The sequence below is a fragment of the Neolamprologus multifasciatus genome, chromosome 11 (genome assembly GCF_963576455.1).
Source record: "Neolamprologus multifasciatus chromosome 11, fNeoMul1.2, whole genome shotgun sequence".
In the NCBI taxonomy this organism is placed as follows: Eukaryota; Metazoa; Chordata; class Actinopteri; order Cichliformes; family Cichlidae; genus Neolamprologus; species Neolamprologus multifasciatus.
In genome coordinates, this window is record NC_140449.1 from 5391779 (window position 1) to 5416361 (window position 24583).

A 24583-nucleotide genomic window follows, 5' to 3' on the forward strand; every position below is an offset into this window, starting at 1 on the left:
CCTGTTGCACTCAAATCACCAGACCGGATCAGTCGCTTTCAGATCATTTCCAGGCGTGATGCACCTGCGTGGCACAGACTTTAGTGATAACAGCTTCAAGAGTCCACTATAAACTAATGTGGGCATATCTTAGATTTATGTCTCCCTTCAGGGTATAATCACTGAAACAATTACTATGCAATTATTGTACTGCAGTCTGCAGCACAGAAAATCCTTTCCACAGTGACATGCTGTAGTTTTCTTCAGGGCTTGTTTAGTGAACATGTCTGCCCTCTGTTGGACAAAAAGTGGTTTCTGGTTACAGTTTTTTCTGATTGCTTAAGCACATTTTTTGTAACTATTGGCTATTTTTGCAAAACTCTACACACAAATAAGAAAACCTGTCACCCAATTATCAAAACATTGTAGTTCTCTTGCAAAAGCGAACACAGCTAGATTAACTCTTCACACCTTCGTAAAAATGGTGTTTTCGTATCAAACAGTACACACAAGCCATCATCTACTAAGCACACAATGCGCCACCTGCACACTGATGGTATGAATACAAAACACATCTGGCTTTTGCTTCCTCTGTGTACAGATGTCAATTGAACATTCTGCCTCTGCCCCCAACATCTGGACGTCTAGCAATTCTGTAAAGTAACAATTTCAGTATTTTTGCATGTATGGTACTGTTGTGTTTCTCATTAGAGTATGGCAGAGCTACAAAGTACTTACCGATTCTCATTTCAAAATGTCCTAATGATGCTTGCCACAGTGTAGCGGCTCAGTTTAGGCTGAACCCGTTGGCCAGCTTCCCTCAGGGTCATCCCATGGTTGATGACATGGTCCACTATTGTAGCCCTGATGTCATCAGTTATTCTGTTTCTTACTCTTCTTACCCTTCCTCTTTCCCCTCCTCGTCCTCTTCTTGCTCCTCTTTGTCCTCTTCCTCTAACTTCCTCTAACCCTCTTGCTTCTTCACCTCCACGTCCTCTTCCTCCAACTTCTTCACCTCCACGTCCTCTCCCTCGGCCTCCTCTGATTCTCACTCTTCTCACTCTTACTGCTCCTTCCATTGTACTCCACATAGACAGCTTACCTGTGGCCTGTTTATAGTGCTTAGGCTGATTGCAAAGTGGACTAATTATCTAAAACAGTTTTCACATGTGAAAGTGTGCCAGACAGTTGGCAAAATAGTGTTAATGATAGCCATACATGTGTATAATTTTGCTAGGAGTGTGTTGGAAATTTGGTAATTGAGTGTAAGCAGTGAGTTGTGCCTACAGTTTTGCAAAGTGTGTGTTACAAAATTGCAAACTGAGTGCAAAGCAGTGTTTGTGCTTTTAGTTTTGCAAACTCAGTGAGTGGTTTTGCTATAAGTGTTAATAGTTTTAGGAATTGTGCTATAAGAATCACAGTTAGGGTTTAAGCATTCAGAAAAAACTGTAATAGCATTAAAGCATTAAAACACATTGATTTTCAACAAACAGTGTTGCATCAGCATTTTGTCAGTAACTATTGTTAAAGGAGTTGTCTGCCTCTACTTTCCACTATCAAATGTAGGGCTATCCGCTTTTTTGACCAAGAAACTAATGCATTTGTGGATCGTTTTGTCAGAAGGCTGAAAGGCCGAAGCGAAAAGGCGCACCCAAACACAGACTGAACAGATAGGAAGTTTCACAGAAATTCAAGGTTTAACATAACACTTCCCCGGACCGTGACATGTTTCACAGCACATATAAATATGCATACCCAAAGTCTATATAAGTTTAGGTAATGTATATTACAGTAAATGTTCACAGTACTCAAATAATACATCAATTATACACTACATTTACATTTAAGCACATATGACAAAGGTGGGTGAACAATGTTGGGATGATTACTCAAAAAGTAATGTATTACACACTGATAATATAAACCTTAAGCTACAGTCCCACACACCAACACAAATCCCTGTCCTACTTAGGACACATGATTTTTTTGTACCATTTACATATGAACACTACTGTAGGAACTTGAAGAGAAAAAAATAAAGGCTGCATTGCTACAACCCTGACTTCTCATCACTGCCTTAACATTAGTTTCGGTTCTTGGCTAGCTTTGTGTTAGCATCTGTCTGTGCAGATGCTTCCTGAGAACGGAAGTTTTGTTATCAGTATAATGCAGCTGTTTCTGTTCTAGGTGCAGTTTCCAGTTTGCCATCACAATCATCCCAAAATAATGTCCATATCCATATTTTCTACCTCCTACAGCTTTTCTGAGTACACCAAGTCCCATCAGGAATGTATTTTCATATAATCAAAATGTAGCAGGAGCAATAAGTGGTTGATGGCTTGTGTTCTTATCCAGCATTTGAATGTCTTTCATGAAGAGGTAATAATTATCATCTAGATCAGGCAGAAAATCAGGTTCAGGCCAATTATCAGGCCATGTTTCTCTTTCTTTCATGCTTTCTTCAGCCTCAGTGGCAAGCTCAGCACCCCTCTCTTCCTTCCACAGCCTCTTGTGTTCTTCTTTAAGTTCATTGTAAGTGCGGTTAAAGGTGTGGAAGATAGATGTGGAAGGGAAAGACAGGATGAGGATCCCTGCTAAGATGACGATTAGCGCCCCCACTTGGCCGGGAATGCTGTGTGGCACCATGTCTCCATACCCCACGGTGGTCACGGAGATGATGGACCACCAGTATGATGCTGGAATGCTGCTGAACATTAGCTGGGGGGTTCTAGCAGCATTTGGAGCCAGCTCACTTTCAGCAAGGTGGACAAGTGGAGAAAAGAGGGCCACGGCGACACAGATGAAGAGCAGCAGCAGGCCAAAGTCAGTCACGCTTCTCTGCATGGTCAGCCCCAGAGTCTGCAGACCCATAGAGTGACGGGCCAGCTTCATAACATACATGATACGCAAGGCCCTCATCACGCGCAGGATTAGACCCAGTTTATCTAGAGTGCTCTTCCCTGCACCAGCAACAATATCGTGCACTGTTTCGTCCTTAAACTCAAGAAACAGGGAAACATAGTAGGGCAAGATGGCGGCTATATCAGTGATGTTGAGTGGTCCCTGAATGAACTCCAGCTTGCTCTGTGCATGGAAAAACCGCACCAGAAACTCCAAGGTGAACCAAGCCACGCAAATCGACTCTACCAAGAACATGTTTCGGCACTTCTGAGAGCATTCACCCTGCAAGAGTAACAAAAGACAGAAATCCATGGGTAAGTTTAATTGATCTAAATGTACACAATTTAATAATTATCTTGTAGGCTGATAACCAGCATTGGTGCAAAACACTAGTTTAGCACCTTTCTTCCACCAAGGTTATGATGATGGTTGTGCTAATATGGAGCCTGTTTTGCCTTTGAAAACCAGACCACATTTTGACCGGTTTGAGAGCTAACTGTTACATAGTGTTGGTCAAGGTAATTTCCATCTGTAAAAAATTGCCACAAAATTGCTGATTCCAGTGGTTCCAACTGTGAGCCGAGCAATTTTGTGGTGCCATGCATGTGGCAGATTGCAGCTATAAACTCTTTTTATGTCTACCTACTAGCAACAAATAAATACATGAGCAACTAAACAAGGATAAAACTAAAATCTTATAAATACTGTCAGAAACTACAGAATCTAATTCTAAGTACATTAAGTACTGACTGATCAAAGAGGTCTAACTGAATTTATTTACCATCTTTCTAAAGGTTGTTCCAAATTTTAAAGTCACATTAAATTGACTGGTGGTTAAATAGCACTTTTCTACTCTGACTGATCAATCAAAGCACTTTTTACTCCAAGCCTCATTCACACAATCATACATCTATTCATGTAAGCGATTTTTTTTTATACCTAAGCACCATCGCAGTCTGATGGATGCACCGGGGGCGGTAGGTTCAGTATTTTGCTCTTGGATACTTTGACATGCTGGCTGGAGAAGACAGAGTAAACCACCAACATCTAGTGATGTGCGATACCACTGATTTGCTTTCCGATCAGATACAAAGTAAAATTCTGGGTCTCGACGATACTGATGCTGTGTACAAAAACTTAATGTTTCATTGTACAGTATTTCATAATACAATATATAATTGTATTATGTAATTGTAATAATATAGCTTCATAATGATTACAGGACATCAGACTACTTGTTTTTATTGCTTAATAATGCAGAATTATCATATAAAAATAAAGTTGTGCGCTAACACGTTGCCTGCCTGCAGCACTAAAGGACTCTGTGAGAGACGTCTGTCTTGCCCCAGCAGCACCTGTCCCTCTCCTCCTCTTCAGTTCGCCTCAACATAAGCTCATCATATTCTGTGATAGGATTTACTCTGAGGTGTTTGACAAGGTTAGTGGTGTTGCCACAACACCTCCCTGTCTTGCCACATGTATGGCAAACCGCGTCTTGTCTGTATGTGGAGGTAAAATACGTCCACACATGACTCCGTTTATACTCAGCCATTGTTGTGAGTGCGCACGCCATGGGCCGCGACACATTTATACAGGCATTGTTCGCATATGACCATGAAAGGCGTAAGCGGAAGTAGTTCCTTCCAATTTAGACGATCCAAATGATATAGTTTCTTTCCAATTCAATTCAATTTAATTTTATTTATATAGCGCCAAATCACAACAAAAGTTGCCTCAAGGTGCTTTATATTGTACAGTAGATCGCACAATAATAGATACAGAGAAAAACCCAACAATCATATGACCCCCTATGAGCAAGCACTTTGGCAACTGGGAAGGAAAAACTCCCTTTTTTTTTTTTCTTCATATTTTTATTGAGAGACAAGTGTACATTAGTTTACAATGACAATACAATCTGTTCCCCTCACATATTTTTTAGGTTTTCTTACATGAACAGATACGATAATGCACACACACACAGGCACACCCACACACACGCTTAAATAAAGTTAAAAAAACAAACAAACAAACAAAACAAAACCTAAGAAGAAACCCAAAACAAACACAAACAACAAACCCCAAAACACACACACACACAAAAAAAAAAAAAAAAGGGGGGGGGGGGAGAGATATGACATTAATCAGCTGGTAGAGCATTTAATGACTTGCAATAGTTTACGAAGGGGCCCCAGATACGATAAAATTCTCTGTATTTGCCCTTCGCCACAAGGCCTATCTTTTGCAATTTAAGAAATGACATCACATCTCTAAACCAAAAAGAAACTGAAGGTGGCTTTGAAGATTTCCAAAGGAGTAAGATGCAACGTCTAGCCAAAAGTGATGTAAAGGCTAATATTTTGAAGTGTGTAGGGTCGGTTAGACCAGTGTTGACTGGAAGCCCAAAAACAGCTAGAAAAGGGTCCATGCAGATTTGGGTCCCAAGAGCCTTGGAAAGAATAACTGAATACTGACTCCAGAAGCCGTGGAGTCTTGGGCACAGAAAGAACATATGGCCTAGGTCACATGGGGTGGCATGACATCTCTCACACTGATCCATTACTTGTGGGTAAATCTCAGACAGACGAGACTTTGAATAGTGAACCCTGTACAACACCTTGAACTGAATAAGTTGTAACCTGGCACAGGACGTACTATAACGGACATTGGATACTGCTTTCTCCCATTGCTGATCCGAAAATATTACGCCCAACTCCCGCTCCCAAGCCCCCCTAATTCTAGCAACTGAATGGACATTTAAATCCATAAGTTGTTTATATATTAAAGATATAATTGACTTCTTATTGGGTTTAAGGGATAAGAATTCCTCCCACGGTTGAACATTTGGAAGAAGAGGGTAGGAGGGGAAGAGAGCAGAAGTACAATGCCATGCCTGAAAATAACGGAATAGATTGGCAGCCGGAAGATTTGTTTCTGAACACAGGTCTAAAAAAGTTAAGAAAATGCCATCTTTATAGAGATCCTTAAACGTGTTAATACCATGACGCTTCCACTGTACATAGGTACCATCAATGAGGCCAGGAGTAAACAGATGGTTCTGTGTGATGGGCATGCGTACTGATGCAGAGATGTACTTAAAATGACTCCTGAATTGTGACCAGCAGAGATGGGCTGTAACGCGTTACTTGTAACGCGTTACTTGTAACGCGTTACTGCAATAGTAAAGTAAGGGATTACTATTGCAAAAACGGTAATTAGATTACCGTTACTTTCCCGTAGGAACGCTGCGTTACTGCGTTACTAAAACCGTGATTTTCTTGCGAGAATGTCTCATGACAGTGACGTAAGCGAGTGCGACGTTAGTGACAACAGCTGTAGGCAGATAAACAATGGATCATATATCGAGTGCGGAGAGAGTATGAGCGTGCAGCGTTTAAAGCGTGGAAGTACTGACCTTATTTTGAGTTTGATTCCGTAAAAAGTGACAAAAACATTAGTGTCCGCTGTGTGTGGGAAGAAAACTTCTTTTTACAGCAAAAAACCCCCTAAACTTCCAAGCAAGCACCGAGTAGCTACGGCGTAATGGGAAACTCACAGAGAAACTGCGGTATCCTTCCACTGACCGCTGTGGCACACCTGCACCAGGATAAACCTCCGCCTACCCCACTCCTGCTTTACAGGTGAAAATAGAGCAAAAGGACCGCTAGTCTTTGACTTTATTTATTTTCTGCTGTGTTTTACTTGCATCTGAAAGAGTGAGTGTAAACACAAAAAAAATAAATATATACATATATATATATATATATATATATATATATATATATATGTGTGTGTGTGTGTGTGTGTGTGTGTGTGTGCTGGAATGTGCAGAAAATAGGTTTAAATGTTAAACTAATTTCTTCCAGTCAGATAATGTTGCATATAATTAAAATTTTGCTTCATGCATAAAGTTAAAAGATTAAAACTAACAAAACAAGTTTTAAAAAGAGACTTTTCCATTTGATTACATTTTGTATGATGATTATGTAGAAAAAGTAGAATTGGGCTGAAAGATCTATCACTTTATCACCTATTCATTGTAAATCATGTTTTTAAAAAGTAACTAAGTAACTAAGTAATTAATTACTTTTGAAAATAAGTAATCAGTAAAGTAACGGGATTACTTTTTTGGGGAAGTAATCAGTAATTAATTACTGATTACTTTTTTCAAGTAACTTGACCAACACTGGTGGTGACCAGATCCTTAGACTAGACTGTACCACGGGATTTTGGGTGAAATGAGAAGGCTTAAGTGGTAGTGGAGAGAACAATAAAGCTTCTAAGGATGAGGAAGTGCACGACAGGCGCTCCAGTTTGCACCACAGCAGTGCTTGAGATTCAAGCCAGAAAAACTCCCTTTTAACAGGAAGAAACCTCCGGCAGAACCAGGCTCAGGGAGGGGCGGGGCCATCTGCTGTGATTGGTTGGGGTGAGAGAAGGAAAACAGGATAAAGACATGCTGTGGAAGAGAGACAGAGGTTAATAACAGATATGATTCGATGCAGAGAGGTCTGTTAATACATAGTGAGTGAGAAAGGTGACTGGAAAGGAAAAACTCAATGCATCATGGGAATCCCCGGCAGCCTACGTCTATTGCAGCATAAGTAAGGGAGGATTCAGGGTCACCTGGTCCAGCCCTAACTATATGCTTTAGCAAAAAAGAAAGTTTTAAGCCTAATCTTAAAAGTAGAGATAGTGTCTGTCTCCCGAATCCAAACTGGAAGCTGGTTCCACAGAAGAGGGGCCTGAAAACTACTTTTTCTACTTTTGAAAACTCTAGGAACAACAAGTAAGCCTGCAGAGCAAGAGCGAAGTGCTCTAATAGGGTGATATGGTACTACACTGTGTTCCTGTTAATGAAAAACTACAAATTTACCCCAAAGTACTAAAATATCAATATTTTAATATGAGAATCGATTCTAGAACATAAATTACTAGTATCAGAAGAATCGATATTTCAATATCGATCCGCACACCACTACCACAATTCAGACTACGTCCTGAGCCACAGCTGCCTCCACATTAAGACTTGTTCCCTTAAAATGACCCCACTGGCCAAAGTGGCCAATACTAACAAAAAAATATGCTTCCACTCCGACTGAAGCATTAAGCTATAGTATTGCAATACAAGCAATACACTAGAATATTGCAGTTCAAACTTAATACCTAGTGTACCAGGGCTGGTAAAATGCAGATAATACCAATATGTACAGCGACAGTCTGTGAGCTTTAAATGGGGCTTTAAAGAGTAGCTTTGCATGATTCACAGTTCAAAATGACCCTTATTTATCATAAACTGTGCCACAGTGCAAACTCTCATTTCATATTTGAAGTTAAAAAAAATAAATGGTTGTGCACACCATTGCTTTGGTTGGTACATACCATAGATTCTTGCTGCTGGTGGTCTGGCATGGTGCTGATGCACAAGCTGACTACAGTGACCACAACCATCATGACAGATAAGAAGGCAAACACTTTGCCTGCAAAACCAGAGTGGGGGTTCTCCACTGCTTCTCCCAGCTTGTGGAAGAAGCTTCCCTGCTCTGCATTTGCTCTCATTACTCTTCTCCTCTCCCTCCACTCTTCCTCCTTGAGCTGGTGCTGCATCACCTCATCCACAGAGCACATCATGCGGTGGTGGCAGCAGGGTGCCATCTGTCCTACATCCATGCCCCAGTACAGCAGCTCAGTATGCAGAGCTACATTGCAGACATCCTGCAGCACGCGGAGCTTCCCACGTCCCAGGAAGTTGAAGATCACTTGAAAGGCTAAAGGGTCTCGATCAAAGAAAAATTCATGACACAAGGGGTCGTAGTCATCACAAAACTCTGCTATCTCTCTCAGGGTGGTGCAGGAGTGGAGGTGACTCAGGCGACTCTGGGGGAAATCTTCCAAAGTACTCCAGGGAAAAGCATACTGGATACCTCCCACATTGATGAGGGCCCGCAAGGAAGGATCCACAAACCAAGAGGCATCACGCCCACGGAGCAGCTGAACACGCTGGTAGTACAAGCCTTTGACTACAGTGTTCTCTGTGTCTATGAAGAGGTGGTTGTAACTCTCATCACTGCTAAAGGAATGGTCATCAAAGCCAGCACCGATGATAGCCATGGTGGTACGTGGGTATTTGGCTGAAGAGCTGGACTGTAGTTATGGTAAAGCCTGAAAAAATTGATTACATTAAAAATTCATACATGGTGATCGATGAGTGGCCTACCCTCTTATATTTGCTGTATATTAACCATCATACACTTCAATGCCAGTATTTCACTGAAACTGCTCTTTTAAAGGTCTACAATGATCTTCTAATGGCACCTAATGTGGGAAATTGTTCTGTACTCATACCGCTTGAATTTAGTGCTGTCTTTGATGCTATTGATTACTATTCAAGATTTTGGCTTCTATCTCTGAATAATCAGTAGATTCATCATCCTCCTTTTCTTCTAGATCAGGGGTGGGGAACTCCAGGCCTCAAGGGTTGGTGTCCTGCAGGTTTTAGATATCACCCTGGGTCAACACATCTGAATTAAATGACAGGGCTCTGGAGAACTTCAACACATGTTGAGGAGGTGATTTAGCCATTTAAATCAGCTGTGTTGGATCAAGGACGAATCTAAAACCTGCAGGACATCGGCCCTTTAGGCCTGGAGTTCCCCACCCCTGCTCTAGAAGGACATTTTGTTCGTGCGTACACCTTCTCCTCTTAGATTGCTTGTTTAACCTCCACAAGGTTCAATCCTGGGTCCACTGTTATTCTGATTTTACATGTTTCCTTAAGTAGGTATCATTTAATCTTTGCGCCTGCCGTTTTTTAGCATTTCTATGCTAATGACATTCAACTGTATGTGTCTTTTAAGCCTCACCAACTGCATAGGCTATACACCCTAGTTGACTGTTTATCCCGAACCAGTGAGTTTTCACTTTTCTGTTTCTTTTATTTAAGGAATATTTCAAAATTGTGAATTATAGTCTACTCTTCACAAAAAAGGCTTTTGTGTCACTGCACCTAGATTATAGCAGATAAATCTCAGCCATGTCTCCAAGCAACACGAAATGCTACGGTCAGACTCTTAACAGACTCTAGCAAGCAAGCTGACATTTTATTCTCTTTATTGACTCCCAGTTTATTTTAGAATTAATTTTAATGTTCTCACCCTTGCATGGACAACCTCCAGACTACATGACTCAACTTCTTGTTAAACACAATGCTGTTTACTGTCTTCGCTCACAAGCTCAAAATCTATTAGCTGTCTCTCATAAGACTGAAGACCAGGGGAGACAGGGGAGCTTTTCAGTCTGTGGCTTCAATGCTTTGGAACAGTTTAGCTCCTTTTAGCTGAATCTGTGGAGTTGTTGGGAAAAAAACTGTTCAAATCTTTTCCAGTTAACCAGGTTCATCTGCTGTTATTTTGTTTAGGGTTATTTTTATTCTGTTTTTACATGGTTGTCTCTGGATATTAATTGTTGCACAAGGCTTTTATATCTTGAAAAATGATATATAAATAAGCTTTGCTTTACTTACTTTTTTGTGAATCACTAAACCACACTTTAACTCAACTTTGGTCACCATTTCACAGTCACAGTTTTAGCTCATTGTTTTGATCTTGGACAAACATAAATGCATGCAGATTTAAAATCTATTTATTTCTGTTATTTTCTTTCTCCTTTTGGCTTTGAGTTTGATGTAGCTGGTAATCATTCTAACATCAGACGCACAACAATGGTGACAGACATTAAGTAGCAAAGTCAGACTTTTTTTTTTCACAGGAGTGGCCAGACTGAAACCATTACTCACTTAAACTTTACATCTTGAAAACCATCCCTAATAGAAGTCTACTACAAGGAAGGTGTTTCAGATCATACACTAATGTCAAATTTAATTATGTGGACAGTTTTTGTTATAGCCCATACAAATTCCAATAGGTGGTTGTGTTGTTTAAATAATAAAGAAATTATTTTTAGAAAATCTGCTAGAAAAATAGCTTTTACTGGGTGTAACCAGTTCTAAGAAGGGTGTATGTAGGATGGCCACTATTGGCCTCTCTTTGGCTCTGTGCCTGCAGTTATTTTCCCTACTTAAATATCATTCAAACACTTGAGGGGTTTTTTCTCACATAACTACAATTTGTTTAACCAACATCTCTTAGCAAAAGCACAACACGTTTTCTGGTAAATCCACCACTTTAGTCATGATAGGATACGTAACTTACCTTAAATCTGTGTTGTGATACCAGTCCGTTCAAAATGCCTCTAAATATTCCAAATATTGCTGCTGTGTGTGAAACATTTAGCACTGAATTTCATAAAAAGTAATGTCCAATTACTGCAGGGAAATTTGTCATTAATTCTTACACGTCTCAAGTGTAAGAGAAGCTCAAACCAGGAATGAACAAAGCCGTCCCAGATGATCCATCTGTTTATCTTTTCCTCCCTCTCTCTCCTCTCAATGGTCCACCGTTTGGGTGACTAATGCATGACCCTGTAATCAGTCTGAACATAATCACGACTCTTTGAGTCTGATCCAAACATCATCCATTAACTTCTGTAACACTGCATCTCTAAGCTTTGGGCTTAAATGTCGAAATGCCAACTCATCTACAGAAAGTGGGATTACTGAGATATATCAAGAGGATATAAAGAGAATAAAGAGCCAAACATGCATTAAGTGTCATCATAATACCAACTGTAGTCAGATTGTGCAGTTGGAGTTTATGCTCCATATGTGTATATGGCATGAATGTGCACAACAGAACTCATCATTTACAGATACACACAGTTGGAGAAATAAGTATGTTGAATTTGTAAGTCTGCTTAGTTACAAAGAAAAGAACAGTCTCTGATTTTTATGACAGATTCATTTTAATGGGGGGAGATAAACCAAAAGTTATGAATTGAGTATTTGATCCCTTACAACCCAGCCAGAATTCTGGCTCAGACAGATTGGTTGTGTCCTAAGGACTCCTAGAACTCCATGCCTCATGGGTAAAAGATGAAAGAACTGATTCTTATACAGCACTTTACAACACTTCCGGAGCCCTCAAACAGCTTTCTGTCACACACATTCATATTTCAATTAATCCATTGGAGAGCAACTCAGGGTTAGTGTCACGATGACTTGTGTGGCTGTCAGTGGCTGGACCCACGTGCAGGACTCGGAGACAAAACATTAACTTAAACAACAGCTTTATTTGCTGGTGAGTCACACTTGGCGATACATAAACAACAACTTAAAATAACTAGACTGGAGATGCTGAAGGTAGACGACAATGAATACACACACAACAAACGTAGAGGACGCAACAACTGGCAGGGAAAAACACAGGGCTTAAATACATACTGAGGTGATTAGGGAATGTGAAACAGGAGGAGAGCACAGCTGGGACTCATCAGACATGACAAGACAAGGGGAGGCAAAACTCAACACATTGACATAGTACACAGTCTTTCAAAGTAAAACAGGAAACTGAACAGACGTGGACTAAACTAGGGGATACAGTGACAGAACAAGAGACACACTGACAGAAATGACTGTATACTAACAGAAGTAACACAGAACCACGACCTAAGAAGGAGAACACAAGAAATGCCAAGGACCTAGGGAGTTAGGAATACTAGCGACAGAAATCAAACCCAAGAGAATCAAAACACATCATGAAATCAAAGATAACTAATACAAACAGAAAAACACTGAGTCCACAGACTCAGGACCGTGACAGGTTAGTATCTTGCCCAAGGATGTTTGGAATGGAGACTGGAGCAGACAGGGATCAAACCACCGCTACAGCTATGAGGTGCAGACGGTCACAAGAAAGCTGGTGGGTCAGCTCAAAATGGGAGGAGCATGTTATTAATATCAAGGTATCTGGGGCCACAGTCAGTAGGAACACCATTGCTAACACACTACACCGTAATGGGTTGAAATCTTGCAGATCCGCAAGCAACAATTTGATAGATAGTTTCATCCCACTGCAACAGTCAAACCTGCAGCTACAGTTTATCCAAGCTGCATCCTCTGCAGCAGAAATGCAAGAACTGCATTACCTCTGAAAGAGTCATCTCCATGGATTCCCACACTTTAAATATCCAACAGAACCAAGAAGAACCAAGAGTATTTGCAGCCTCATACAAAAATAGCCATTTTCCTCTTTAAACAACAGTGGGTGAAATCTAATGACTGACTTAAACTTCATTAAAGCTTAATTTTAGGAACATAAGCACGCTGATATACAGGTGGATGCCTGCTATAGCCAGCAGTTGTCCTCTAGGCTTTAACTATATTATTTTGAGACACTTATGATGATGGTGATGCAAATGGATTGTGTGACAGATAGAAAGGTTTGTGCTCCAGTTTAGTGAGTAAAATTATACCCTTTAATCTGTCTATTGCTCAGCATAACTAGCAACTAGCTGTGCTTTTGTGATGTACCCAGATCTGTGGATACACCTCGTTATCCAAGATTGCCGATGAGACTCCACCCTCTTTGTCAAAGCTTGTCACCTGTGGCTCTAAATACCAACATGGCAGTGATCAAACACTGAAACCTTAAAATGCGTTCCACCAGAGTCAATTAAAGGAGACACGTTCAAATTCCTATTTATACCATTGCACAGCACAGAGGTTGCTCACAGGATAATCCTGTAGGAGTAAGCTGAGAAAAACAACTCAAATAATTATTAACACTAACTTCTAGACAAAAAATGACAACGTTTAAATGTTATAAATATTTCACACTTTAATGTTACACCAAACCCAATATTATAAAAACCCAGAAACCCAAGCACAACAAGATTCACCACAGTCTCTTTACCAATGGTCTCTCCCAGAACCTTTAAATGGTGTCTGGACCTCCAGGGAAACATTTGCCCAAACACCTTGAAGAGGACACAGGCAAGAAAGGTGAGTAATCATTATCTTACACTTATTTGCACCACTTTTATCCCTAGATTTCACACACACATTTGCATTCGTTTTCCTTACTGGTATACCTTAATCACAATCTCAATCACCATTCTTTTCTCCTCACAGACAACCACCACATTCCTTGACGAGGAGCAGCTGTGCAGGATCTGAAATAAGGCTACCAACTGATTTTAAAATTCCCAATAAATAGTCAATAAATATTTAAACTTCTTGTGTGCAAATCCATGCTTAAAGTGCAATGCTAAATAAAGTGCTTGATGAGGTGCTTTTAATAAAGTGAAAGGTGTGCTCTAAAGTGCTATACAGATAATATAAATAAATATAGTAAGGGAGTCCTCTTCCTTACAACCCCACATACATATTTTATAAGTTTTTTTTTACTCAGAAGTACCACTGCAGGACTTGGTTGTGCATTAGCAACAAAAGAAAAAGTTTAATTTGAGCCTGAGAGGGTTAAAAAGTAAATGGCATTTTACATTTTTGCATGAGCTCCCAGGACTATAATTAATAGTTAATGATAAATCAATCTTTTCCATTTAAAACTTTGTCTCTTGATTGCGTTAAGGGATATTGATGCCGCTTATTTCTTATCTTATCTCTAAGATGAGGGCTCCAGTTTCTAAGAAGCCCCTCCTTCTCTCTAGGAAGGCAATAAATCAGTAGCAGAGGATTCAGGATGGTTGTGGGTCTGCAGCAGCATAAACCTGTTACAGTGCTGTACTAAAGCTGCAGGGTTTTATTGCTCAACTGCTCCACGTTGCATGTAGGTTCAATAATGGGTAAGGGTTACAAACTGTATGAACTTTATCGTTCTTTAATGATTTTTTTCCCAAATCAGCTGTCTGATAAAGGCAAGAGGTTAAAGGGAAAAATACTGCTGCTGGACTTTTGCTATGCATGGATCCAACTCCATGTATGCCCGGCAGGATATAATGCTAAGAACAGACTAATAAAATACTAGAATGCTGCTCACCAAAACTCCCATTAAAAATTATCCAAAAGGCGCCAACGCCACAAACATGGTTGAGACGTCCACATCAGTGACTTGATTTAGGAGTGAAACACCATGGGTTACAACTGCCTGTGCTGGAACACCTGTCAATCAAAGGAGCCGCACGCTTAACTGAAGGCCTTATCAGTATAACTCTGTGATGATTTCTTTTCACCCACCATGCAGTTTCTATGAAGGAGAGGTTATCCATACAGGATACCACGCTGTAAACGTGCTGTTTAATGCTGTAAAGTTGGCCATTTTGTGAGTCCACAGGGACTGACTCATTGGAGCAATCCTCTAGTGGCAGCTTGAGGAAGTGCAGTTTTTGGCTTCATTTGTCAACCCAGTTGAAGCGAATGCGTTCTGTAACTGTCATTATCATCCTAGTTATAATCATTGCTGTTTCTGCCACTTCTGAGCATCCTTGTAATGCACACGCCACCTTGGCCAGAAATCTGTTTTCCTTATATTTTAAGCTAAAGATTAACCACTTGGAGTCCTTTTCCAACACACAAAAAATACTCCTTCTTTTGTGCACGTCATTTTGCTTTTTTTGCTGTTGCTAATTGCTGAAGCTCATGCATTTAATTATGTCCTCAGGCTTACACGTGCAGTGTTTCTTCCATGGTTACATGTCCTCAGTTACCGCAGGTACACATCCAGCAACAGTGATGACACTAGTGAAGTGTTTTTTGTGTGCAGCTGGTGCTTTATCCAGATACTCAAGTAAAAGCCAGTGAGTCAAAATATGGCACCTTGTACACTGTCAGTATGTGATGAGGTGGTTGTATTCTCTATGCTTTTTTTTTTTAGCTATCAATAAAATATACCACATAGCCAAAATTGAGAGATTCTGTAACTTTCCACAGTAAGGGCAGTTTCAGTAATTTTCCACAACAGGGGTAAAAGGACAATGTTCAGTCCAGCAGTTTGGTGGTGCTCAGCTGCATGCAGCTACCTAAACGTTTGTTGCACAACCTTGAGGTCAATTGCACTTCTCTTTGATGCACTTTTGCACGTCTATTTCTGTGTTTCACGGCCATAACTGTACAGCTGCATTGTGCGGGGTTTCTTTTTTAACCTCCAATCAAAGAACAGTAAGGTACAGTAAAAACACAAGTCAGCATAACTATCAGTGGTATTAGCTGGTAACTTTGTGTAGTGGTGCAGATGTTACTGATTGCTGTGCATCCAAACTCAGATCTGGGAAATTCCATGACATCAGAAGAGTCCGTCCTTCTGTGTATAAATAGGACGGCTTAGTGGTAATGTGCAATAAAGAAGAGGCACAAAATAAGGCAGCATCACAGCTGGGAAATTTCATCAAATATGGAGAGACACATTAATGGTAAGACTTTTTCAGTGGAACTTTTAGTTTAGTTTGCAAAAGATCACTTATAACACTTGTGTTATATGGACTTCACTTAGCACAAACTATCACATGCTGCATCTTTTTAGGTGCAATAAATTATATTCTTTCATAAATGTAATGCTCTGATATGTTTAAAGTCATTTTGTATTTTTATTCTTTATATTTTATTCATGCACAGTAGAAATCAATCAGTATTCCTGCAAGAATAACAACTAAAAATGATGTTTTGAGCTTGATAACCTTATCAAATTTTGGAACAACACTCAGAGGGAAGGAAAAACATTTTAAAAAGTAAAAAAGGATTTTGAATTCTTTAACTCAGTTCCTCAGAAAGCCTTCCACACATCTAAACTTGTCGCTTTAAAGACCTTTACATGTTCTCTTTGTTATCTCTCTGCACTGCTCTGTATCTGCTGGAAATAGCCCGGCCTTGAGACAATGCTAAAAGGAAAAAAACTGAATTTGAAATTGTTCTTTTCAAAATGAAAAGTAACATTTGTCTTTAATTTAATTACTGCAATGAAGTTCAAAAGATAAGCAGCAGTTTCTTTTGAGGGTGACTGAGTTCATTTAGTCCTACAATTTGGACTGTTGCCATAACTGACAAGGCCAGAGGTCAGTCAGCTCAGAGGTCAGGTGACAACTTGGACAATCGTGCAAGAAAGATATGACAAGACATGAGAGGGCATAGCACAGTGAGATCTTAAAGTTACACTTACACAGGGAAAAAGTAACGTAAAGTACAGTTAAGTGGCAGGTGACGCTTGAGCACAGGGTTAGTTCAAGCAATCCGCAGAGTCAAGAAGGGCTGCAATCAGCCTATCAGCTCATCTCAGTGCCAGCCCACATTATCTGATGACTCGGCTGATATGTTATGTGCATCGTATTGGCAAATTAGTGTGTGCTATTTATGCTGCTCCAACCTGCATGGAGTCGCTGCTGCCTCGACATGCTGCTTTGCAAACCCACCTCCCTCCACTGTTCCTTCTTTTCATGTTTTCTGTGCTCTCTCTGCCTTTTTGGTTCCCCACATGTGCATTTAGAAGGGCAGAGCAGATGGATCCTGCCAAATATGTGCATTTATGCAGTTGCTTAATTTTTTTATGTGCACCATTAAACTGGAAGTAACATTTGTGCAAAATCACAAATGTATAAAGCTGCCATCACATGAAAGCTGTTTCTTTCATTCATGATCTTAATGCCTCGAAATGAATTTGAAGTGAATCAAGAAATCGTTGGAATCAGAGGGAAAATTAAGAAACTAGAAGCAGGACTGGGTAATGAAGTGACATGTGTTGTTCCTTTCTTTTATTTTATGCAAGAAGAGGACAAAAAAAATGTTGTACTTATGAGACAGAGTAAGGCCCATTTTTTTCTTTTTTCTTTTAAGGGTTTAAGTCCTGCGAAAGCCAGGCTCCTGTGGCACAACCTGAAAAACGTTGTCCAGCTGGCAGCTTTGATGTGAACGGCTCCACTGCAGATGAACAAATATCAGAGTCCTTTATCAGACAAGCAATGGAAATCATTGTGGACGAGGCAGTGAAGAAGGCCACTAACGTCCAAGAGAAGGTAACGCATTGTTGTATTTATTTATTATTTGAAATCCAGGGGATTTAAAATGGATTTAAAACATGGAACTCCAACTACTTTCTTTGAAAGTACAGTGCAATTATATTTACCTATAAATATTTAAAAGTTGGCACTCTAGAATAAGGGAATAACAAGTTTGTTTTTTACAAGAAACAGTTATAGTGTAAGTAATTTTACATGGATGGATGGCAGCACGGTGGCGTGGTGATTAGCACTGTTGCCTCCCAGCAAACATTTGAATTTCAAAAGGCGTTTACAGGAAAGTGCAGCGTACTTACAATGCATGATGTTATTCCAAAAAATTACCAAGAAATTAGCTTGGCAGTACTTAAAACGATTATAATAATTCGTTACACTTGCTGTAACACACCTGAAGTTATGCAAGACTTAAAATTACACATGCACCACCTAAAATTAATTATGACTATTTAAAGACTACATACGCTTACTTACAGTTTAAATATTCTTTGTTTCGTGTAGAAACCTGACATATTTATTATAGTGTACCTACATTTAAGTATTTGTGAATTTGTATGAAAATATAATTACATTTTAATTTCAAAGAATATTCATTCAAATTCCATTTAATTGCAGGGGATTATAAAATCCTTGATTATTTTATCTTACACTGTGCTTTGGCACAGCCCTTAAGTTTGAGCTGTTTTAGCTTGTTTTTGTTTACTTGTTAAACCATTTATATTATAGACCAACTTACCTGTGATTGGCTGGCCCTCCCTAACAAAGGTTGGCGTTCTCGCATTTTAAAGACATCGACCCGTCACACAGAACTGTAGTTATATTCAATATAAACATCCATCATTGTAACAGTATGTAAATGACCAACAATAAGGAAAAGCACTGGTTAGTGGTTGCATTGAAAACTCAGCAGCATTTAAACAACAGAACTGAATCTTAAAGTTATAATTATATTATTTGTTTCTGTCTAAAGTAATCAAATTATATGTATATATATTTATATTTAATTTATATTTAACTTGCCTTTTTTTTTAGTTTTGTCTCTTTAGATGGTGGATAGTGTAAAATATGCTTCAAGTATGGTTATTGGTTGACCTTGACAGTGACACCTCTGTGCTTGTTTTCCAGGTTTGTGAGTGGCACTCCCCCGAGCAGCTGAAGAAGCTGCTGGACCTCGAGCTGAGAGACAGAGGAGAGCCGGAGTCTGAGATCTTGCAGAGATGCAGAGATGCCATCAGATATAGTGTCAAGACCAGTGAGTGTTCATAACTTTCAGCGACTGCCTATAGTATATAACGGTGTGTATTTATGTTACGTGCATTTTTAAGCACCTGCTTTGGAGGAAAAACGACTAACATGATGTGCCCAAACCAAAAAGAAACAAACCAAAACTCTTATTGTAAACTAAACATTTTCTTGCCTTTACAATTTGTCATACTGATTTCTAATGATGACAGCTTCACTTTTGGTGCTTCTTCTGTTTCCCACAAGCCATATGCCATGCAGTATATGCCTGATTGTGTGATAATAAGCATCAGTGCTCAATGAAGCTCTAGCAATCTGTTCAATGCCCCAGTTTACAGCACAATCAGTCAGTAACTGAAGACAAAATGAATATCTCTGGGCTCTACAGACAGATTTGATGTAAGCTGTCTATATGCAATGCTCTTGGATTTAAAATTTAAGAGGAGAAAGTGTTAAGATCTGACAAATTTGACTGACTTCCCAAATTTCAAGATCAGAGGAGCCTCTAAGTAAGTCTCCTGACAGCCAGATACATAATTGTTCATCGATGTGCTTGCACATTGAGTGACTGTGACACAAATTTGCATTGCACCAATATGAAGTGTATGATTCAGGACAAATGTTATCAAATTAAAAGGAAAGCCACACTAATAGTTAGTATATGATCCTAGCTGTGTACTGTATTTCTGTCCCATCTCTGTAGGTCATCCCCGTTTCTTCAATCAGCTGTACGCAGGGATGGAGCCCTACTCTATGGTGGCGAGCTTCATTGCTGAAGCAGTCAAAACCAATCTGTGAGTCATACAACTTACTGTAAACCTGTAAGTCACACATGGAAATATTTATGCTGTCCACTGCTCTGTCAGGAACCATACTACACATTAAATCATACACATATGTGGTTTCCGTCAGGTACACATATGAGGTGGCTCCAGTGTTTACCTTAATGGAGGATGCTGTGCTCAGGAAGATGATCAAGGTGATTGGCTGGGAAGAAGGAGGTGATGGCATCTTTAACCCAGGTACACTCAACACCTTTATACTTGTGTGTCCAACTGGACATCAATAAATGGGATGTTTGAAATCAAGAAAGATCTTTATCTTAACAAGCAAAGTCATCTTGGGACAATTACCTTTCAGGTGGCTCATTGTCCAACATATATGGTGTGAACTTGGCCAGGTACCGCTACTGCCCAGATTTTAAAGAGGTCGGCATGTTTTCTGCTCCGCGACTGGTCATATTAACGTCCCAGGAGGTAAGTGTGGATAAGAGTTAGGGTAAGCCTAGAGTGATTTGGTGTTATTAGCTGGTTTTCCAGAAAAGATGTCACTGCCTGCATAAGATTCATTACAAACAAGCAATATAATAATACTCAGTATAACTTACCTCCAACACATAGATCACATAGATCAGCGGTCTCCAACCTTTTTTGTGCCACGGACCGGTTTATGCCCGACAATATTTTCACAGACCGGCCTTTAAGGTGTCGCGGATAAATACAACAAAATTAAACTAGTACCGGTACCGAAAAAAACAAGATTTATTCATAACACACGTGAAAAGACCCAGGAAAACCGAGTAAACGATAACAAAATAACGCTGAAAACCGATAAAAACCCTGAAAACCATACATTTCACACCTGAGCCTCAACTCTCGCGGCCCGGTACCAAACGACTCACGGACCGAGACCGGTCCGAGGCCCGGGGGTTGGGGACAGCTGACATAGATGACCACCCCTCCCTTAATCTGAACCTGGTTCTTTCTGAGGTTTCTTCCTGTTAAAAGGGAGTTTTTCTTTGCCTTTTGCGAAGTACTTACTCATAGGGGGTCATATGATTGTTGGGGTTTTCTCTGAAATATTGTAGGGACTTTACCTTAGAATGTACATGTAAAGCACCTTGAAGCAACTATTGTGATTCGGTCCTTTAGAAATACAAATTAGCTGAGCTGAATGCACAAGTTTAATGCTGGAAAGCAGTGATACTGTAGCCTGTTTCATACAAATATTAACTGAAGCAAACGGTTTCCTTGCTTGATTCAAGATTAAAGAGTGATTCATTAGGAAACCCCATCCATCCATTCGCTTCCGCTTATCCTTTTCAGGGTCGCGGGGGGCGCTGGAGCCTATCCCAGCTGTCATAGGGCGAGAGGCGGGGTACACCCTGGACAGGTCGCCAGTCTGTCTCAGGGCCAACACACAGGGACAGACAACCATTCGCACTCACATTCACACCTAGTGGCAATTTGGATTATCAATTAACCTATCCCCATAAGCTGCATGTCTTTGGACGGTGGGAGGAAGCCGGAGTACCCGGGGGGAACCCACGCAAACACGGGGAGAACATGCAAACTCCACACAGAAAGACCTGATGGTGGAATTGAACTCAGGACCTTCTTGCTGTGCGGCAACAGCAAGAAGGTGGCTAACCACCGTGCCGCCTCCTATCCCAGCTGTCATAGGGCGAGAGGCGGGGTACACCCTGGACAGGTCGCCAGTCTGTCGCAGGGTGTATCGCAGTATTTGGTGTGGTTGTGGAAGCCAACCAGCACAGTCATGCATATTTACTGACAAACTCTTGCTTAATCTCTTTCAGTGTCATTACTCCATTTCCAAAGGAGCAGCTTTAATGGGGATCGGCACGAAGAATGTTTATACTGTCCCAACTGATGAGAGGTGCACTGTCTGTTTCACGCACTTTCCTTTTTTCTTTAAAATTCCTGATAATCTATGGATGCAGAGAGACAGAGCAGAGTGACTGAATTGAGGTTGTCTCGTGTCTTTTTCAGAGGAAGGATGATTCCCTCAGCCCTTGAGGAGAAAATAAAGTTGGCAAAAAGTGAGGTTAGTCAACCATCTTATTTTTCTGAGCTACCATACAAAGAGTCTTGAAATGGGAAATGAGCCAAAGGATAATATCTCATTCTGTGTGCACAGGGTGCAGTTCCCTTCATGGTAAACGCCACCGCAGGAACCACGGTGCTCGGAGCCTTCGATCCCATCGACGAAATTGCTGACATCTGTGAGAAGCACAACTTGTGGCTACACGTGGATGTGAGCTCAGTATTTAATCAAGTCGTTCGTTTAATCCCTCCTGTCGCTCAGCGTTGCTCATCAGTACTTTCCTCTTCTGTCTGTCTGTGCTCAGGCATGTTGGGGAGGAGCAGCTATCATGTCTAAGAAGCATAAACACTTGTTAAAGGGCATCCACAGGTAAACACTACGTACAAATCCCCCTAAACATACAATGTAGCAGCTGATTTTTTTCAGCGTGACACACAACTGCAACTCTCTGTATAATACATAGAAATACATTTTAATTTCTACAAGTAAGCATTGACATTTAATCGTGCAGATTTTTATTGTAGTCCCTAAAATTTTATCTTGTGATTTTCATTCTTTATCAAAAGATCAGGACATACTATCTAAACATCTGCAAAGCAACTTTTCTGTTACTGGTAAATTTGGGCTTCAAAGAAGAACGTAAACTTGTAGAGCTGCAGCCTGCTGAGGTGTATGTAACCTCGCTCTGTCATCTTTCATTTGTTTGATAAAGAGTCGACTCTGTTGCTTGGAACCCTCACAAGATGCTGATGGCCTCTCTGCAGTGCTCTGCTTTCCTGGTCAGAGACAAAACGGTGAGTCTGATAAGTCTGATAAGTCATATTTGCTGAATGAAAAAACGAATACCACCAGTAAAACCAGCAAGAGTGACAGCAATGTCACAATGATCCACAATGATGTGCCACATCAACAGAATGTGAGTCAGGTTAGGTGACTAACTGGATCCAAAACTTTTAAATGTGACATTAAAAATCATGGTGTCCTAAAACTGTGGCCGAGGATGGGACAATGCAGTCTTTATGGAGTGAAAACAAGGCCAGTGTACTGTATCTGAATGGAAATCTTCCCATTCCAGTAAAGTCGGATCTTTGTTGTATATTTTTGTTTGCGGTCTGCTTTTTTAATTATCTTAAATTGGAAGATGAATAATGTCCACACTTCATGTTTCGGCCCTCTGTTGGTAGTTGGGGGTATTGCAGGCACCAAAAAACAAAATTACGCATACAGCTTTGCCATGAAAACATATCTGCAGGATCTCCTGCAGATTATGGATCTGAACACTGTTTACTGCATGACCAATACTTTTTAGCTTATCAGTTCAGCCACACTTTTTCTCAGAAAGATTTGTCGTCTGTCATCTGGACAGATCTTCACATCCTCTATCCCGTGTTATCATTTCAGTATAATCACAAGAGATCAAATTCTTTTATCATGTTAAGTCTTCCTCACTCTGCTCCCTCAGAGTCTCCTGCAGCGCTGCCACTCTGCTCGGGCCTCCTATCTCTTCCAGCAGGACAAGTTCTACGATGTCAGCTACGACACGGGGGACAAGTCGGTGCAGTGCAGCAGGAAGCCGGACGCCTTCAAGTTCTGGCTCATGTGGAAGGCTTTGGGAAGCAGAGAGCTGGAGCAGAGGGTGGACAGAGCCCTCGCCATGGCGAGGTCAGTGTGGGCAAATCGAAATTATCAGTTGTCCTTCACAGTAAAGTTATATTCAACTTTTACATTTACTGTCTCACAGCCATGACTGCTGATAACAAGTACAGTTTTCCCAGTTTCCTTAATGTAGAAGTCAGGTTAGGCAGTGCAACCACGTTTCATTGTAATATTAAAATTTCAGATCAATCAAGAAGACATTTTGGTTTCTGTCTCTTTTTTAAACTGAACACTGAAACCTGCCGTGATGCGATTGTAGGTATCTTGCAGAGGAGATCAAGAAAAGAGAAGGATTCCGCCTTGTGCTGGAAGTACGTCCTTGCATATTCATACATGATTTGAAACTAAGCCCCTAAAGCTAACCTTCATTTCCATCTTTAAGGCAGTATTATTTAAACTGTTTTTCTCTGCAGCCTGAATTTGCAAACGTTTGCTTCTGGTACCTTCCGCCAAGCCTGAGGAACCTTCCTGAGAGTCCTGAGCTCTGGAAGAAGCTCCACACTGTAAGGAGTTCATCACTGCAGAGGGTTATTTTAATGTATTCTAATGCTGACATGAAGAGATTATTCAGTTTTAGTTTGGCAAATGCATGAATTCTATTGTGATAAACAGGAAAAGTGTGACCCTCTCACACACTGCTGCCGGCTTTTGGCACATTAATATGGAGTAAAAAGTCACTGCAGTTTCTACGCTGCTCCTCTAGGTGGCCCCAGTGGTGAAACAGCGAATGATGAAGACAGGCAGCATGATGACAGGCTACCAGCCTCTTGGAGAAAAAGCCAACTTCTTCAGGATGGTTGTGATCAGTCCTCAGGTCAGCAGGCAGGACCTGGACTTTGTCCTGGATGAGATCCATAATCTGGGAAAGGACTTGTGATTAATAATCTGCGTATGCAAAGAGCCTTTCTATGGCACAGATGGATCTGTCAGGAATTTTCACAGCACTATCAGACGAGTGATGTAACTTAATAACGAAGATGTCTGATTATCTGTAAATATTTCATCTGTAAATACCAACCAGACAACTAAAATAAATGTCAGAATTCCACACGCTGTATAACATTTGTGTTTTGTTTTGTTTTATCTAAATATATGTCTTTCAGTAATG

The 24583-nt window shown here is 40.4% G+C and overlaps 2 protein-coding genes across 2 annotated transcripts; one reads left to right on the forward strand and one right to left on the reverse strand.

The window, feature by feature from the left end:
* Positions 1-1410: 1410 nt before the first annotated feature.
* Positions 1411-14176, reverse strand: LOC146507664 (voltage-gated potassium channel regulatory subunit KCNG4-like). Its single transcript, XM_085178409.1, has 3 exons — positions 11088-14176; positions 8260-9039; positions 1411-3162 (listed from the first exon to the last, which is right to left on the reverse strand). The coding sequence occupies exons 2-3, from the start codon at positions 8986-8988 to the stop codon at positions 2284-2286; spliced, it is 1608 nt and encodes a 535-aa protein (XP_085034535.1). The 5' UTR covers positions 8989-9039; positions 11088-14176; the 3' UTR covers positions 1411-2283.
* Positions 14177-15939: 1763 nt separating this feature from the next.
* On the forward strand, positions 15940-24532 carry LOC146507665 (acidic amino acid decarboxylase GADL1-like). Its single transcript, XM_085178411.1, has 15 exons — positions 15940-16140; positions 17555-17733; positions 18859-18985; positions 19679-19769; positions 19888-19997; positions 20116-20231; positions 21572-21651; positions 21765-21819; positions 21913-22029; positions 22124-22188; positions 22532-22613; positions 23282-23481; positions 23735-23786; positions 23889-23978; positions 24179-24532. Exons 1-15 carry the CDS (start codon positions 16122-16124, stop codon positions 24350-24352), a joined length of 1557 nt encoding a protein of 518 aa, XP_085034537.1. The 5' UTR covers positions 15940-16121; the 3' UTR covers positions 24353-24532.
* The last annotated feature ends 51 nt before the right edge of the window (positions 24533-24583 follow it).

What these genes read in the sequence shown, in the direction of transcription:
- LOC146507664 (XM_085178409.1), bottom strand. Translation starts at nt 8,988, where the DNA reads ATGGCTATCATCGGTGCTGGCTTTGATGACCATTCCTTTAGCAGTGAT. An exon ending in ACCAGCAGCAAGAATCTATG is followed by an intron (nt 3,163 to 8,259) that starts GTATGTACCAAC and finishes TTACTCTTGCAG; the next exon opens with GGTGAATGCTCTCAGAAGTG.
- LOC146507665 (XM_085178411.1), top strand. An exon ending in TCCTGGTCAGAGACAAAACG is followed by an intron (nt 22,614 to 23,281) that starts GTGAGTCTGATA and finishes CTGCTCCCTCAG; the next exon opens with AGTCTCCTGCAGCGCTGCCA. An exon ending in TCTGGAAGAAGCTCCACACT is followed by an intron (nt 23,979 to 24,178) that starts GTAAGGAGTTCA and finishes CTGCTCCTCTAG; the next exon opens with GTGGCCCCAGTGGTGAAACA.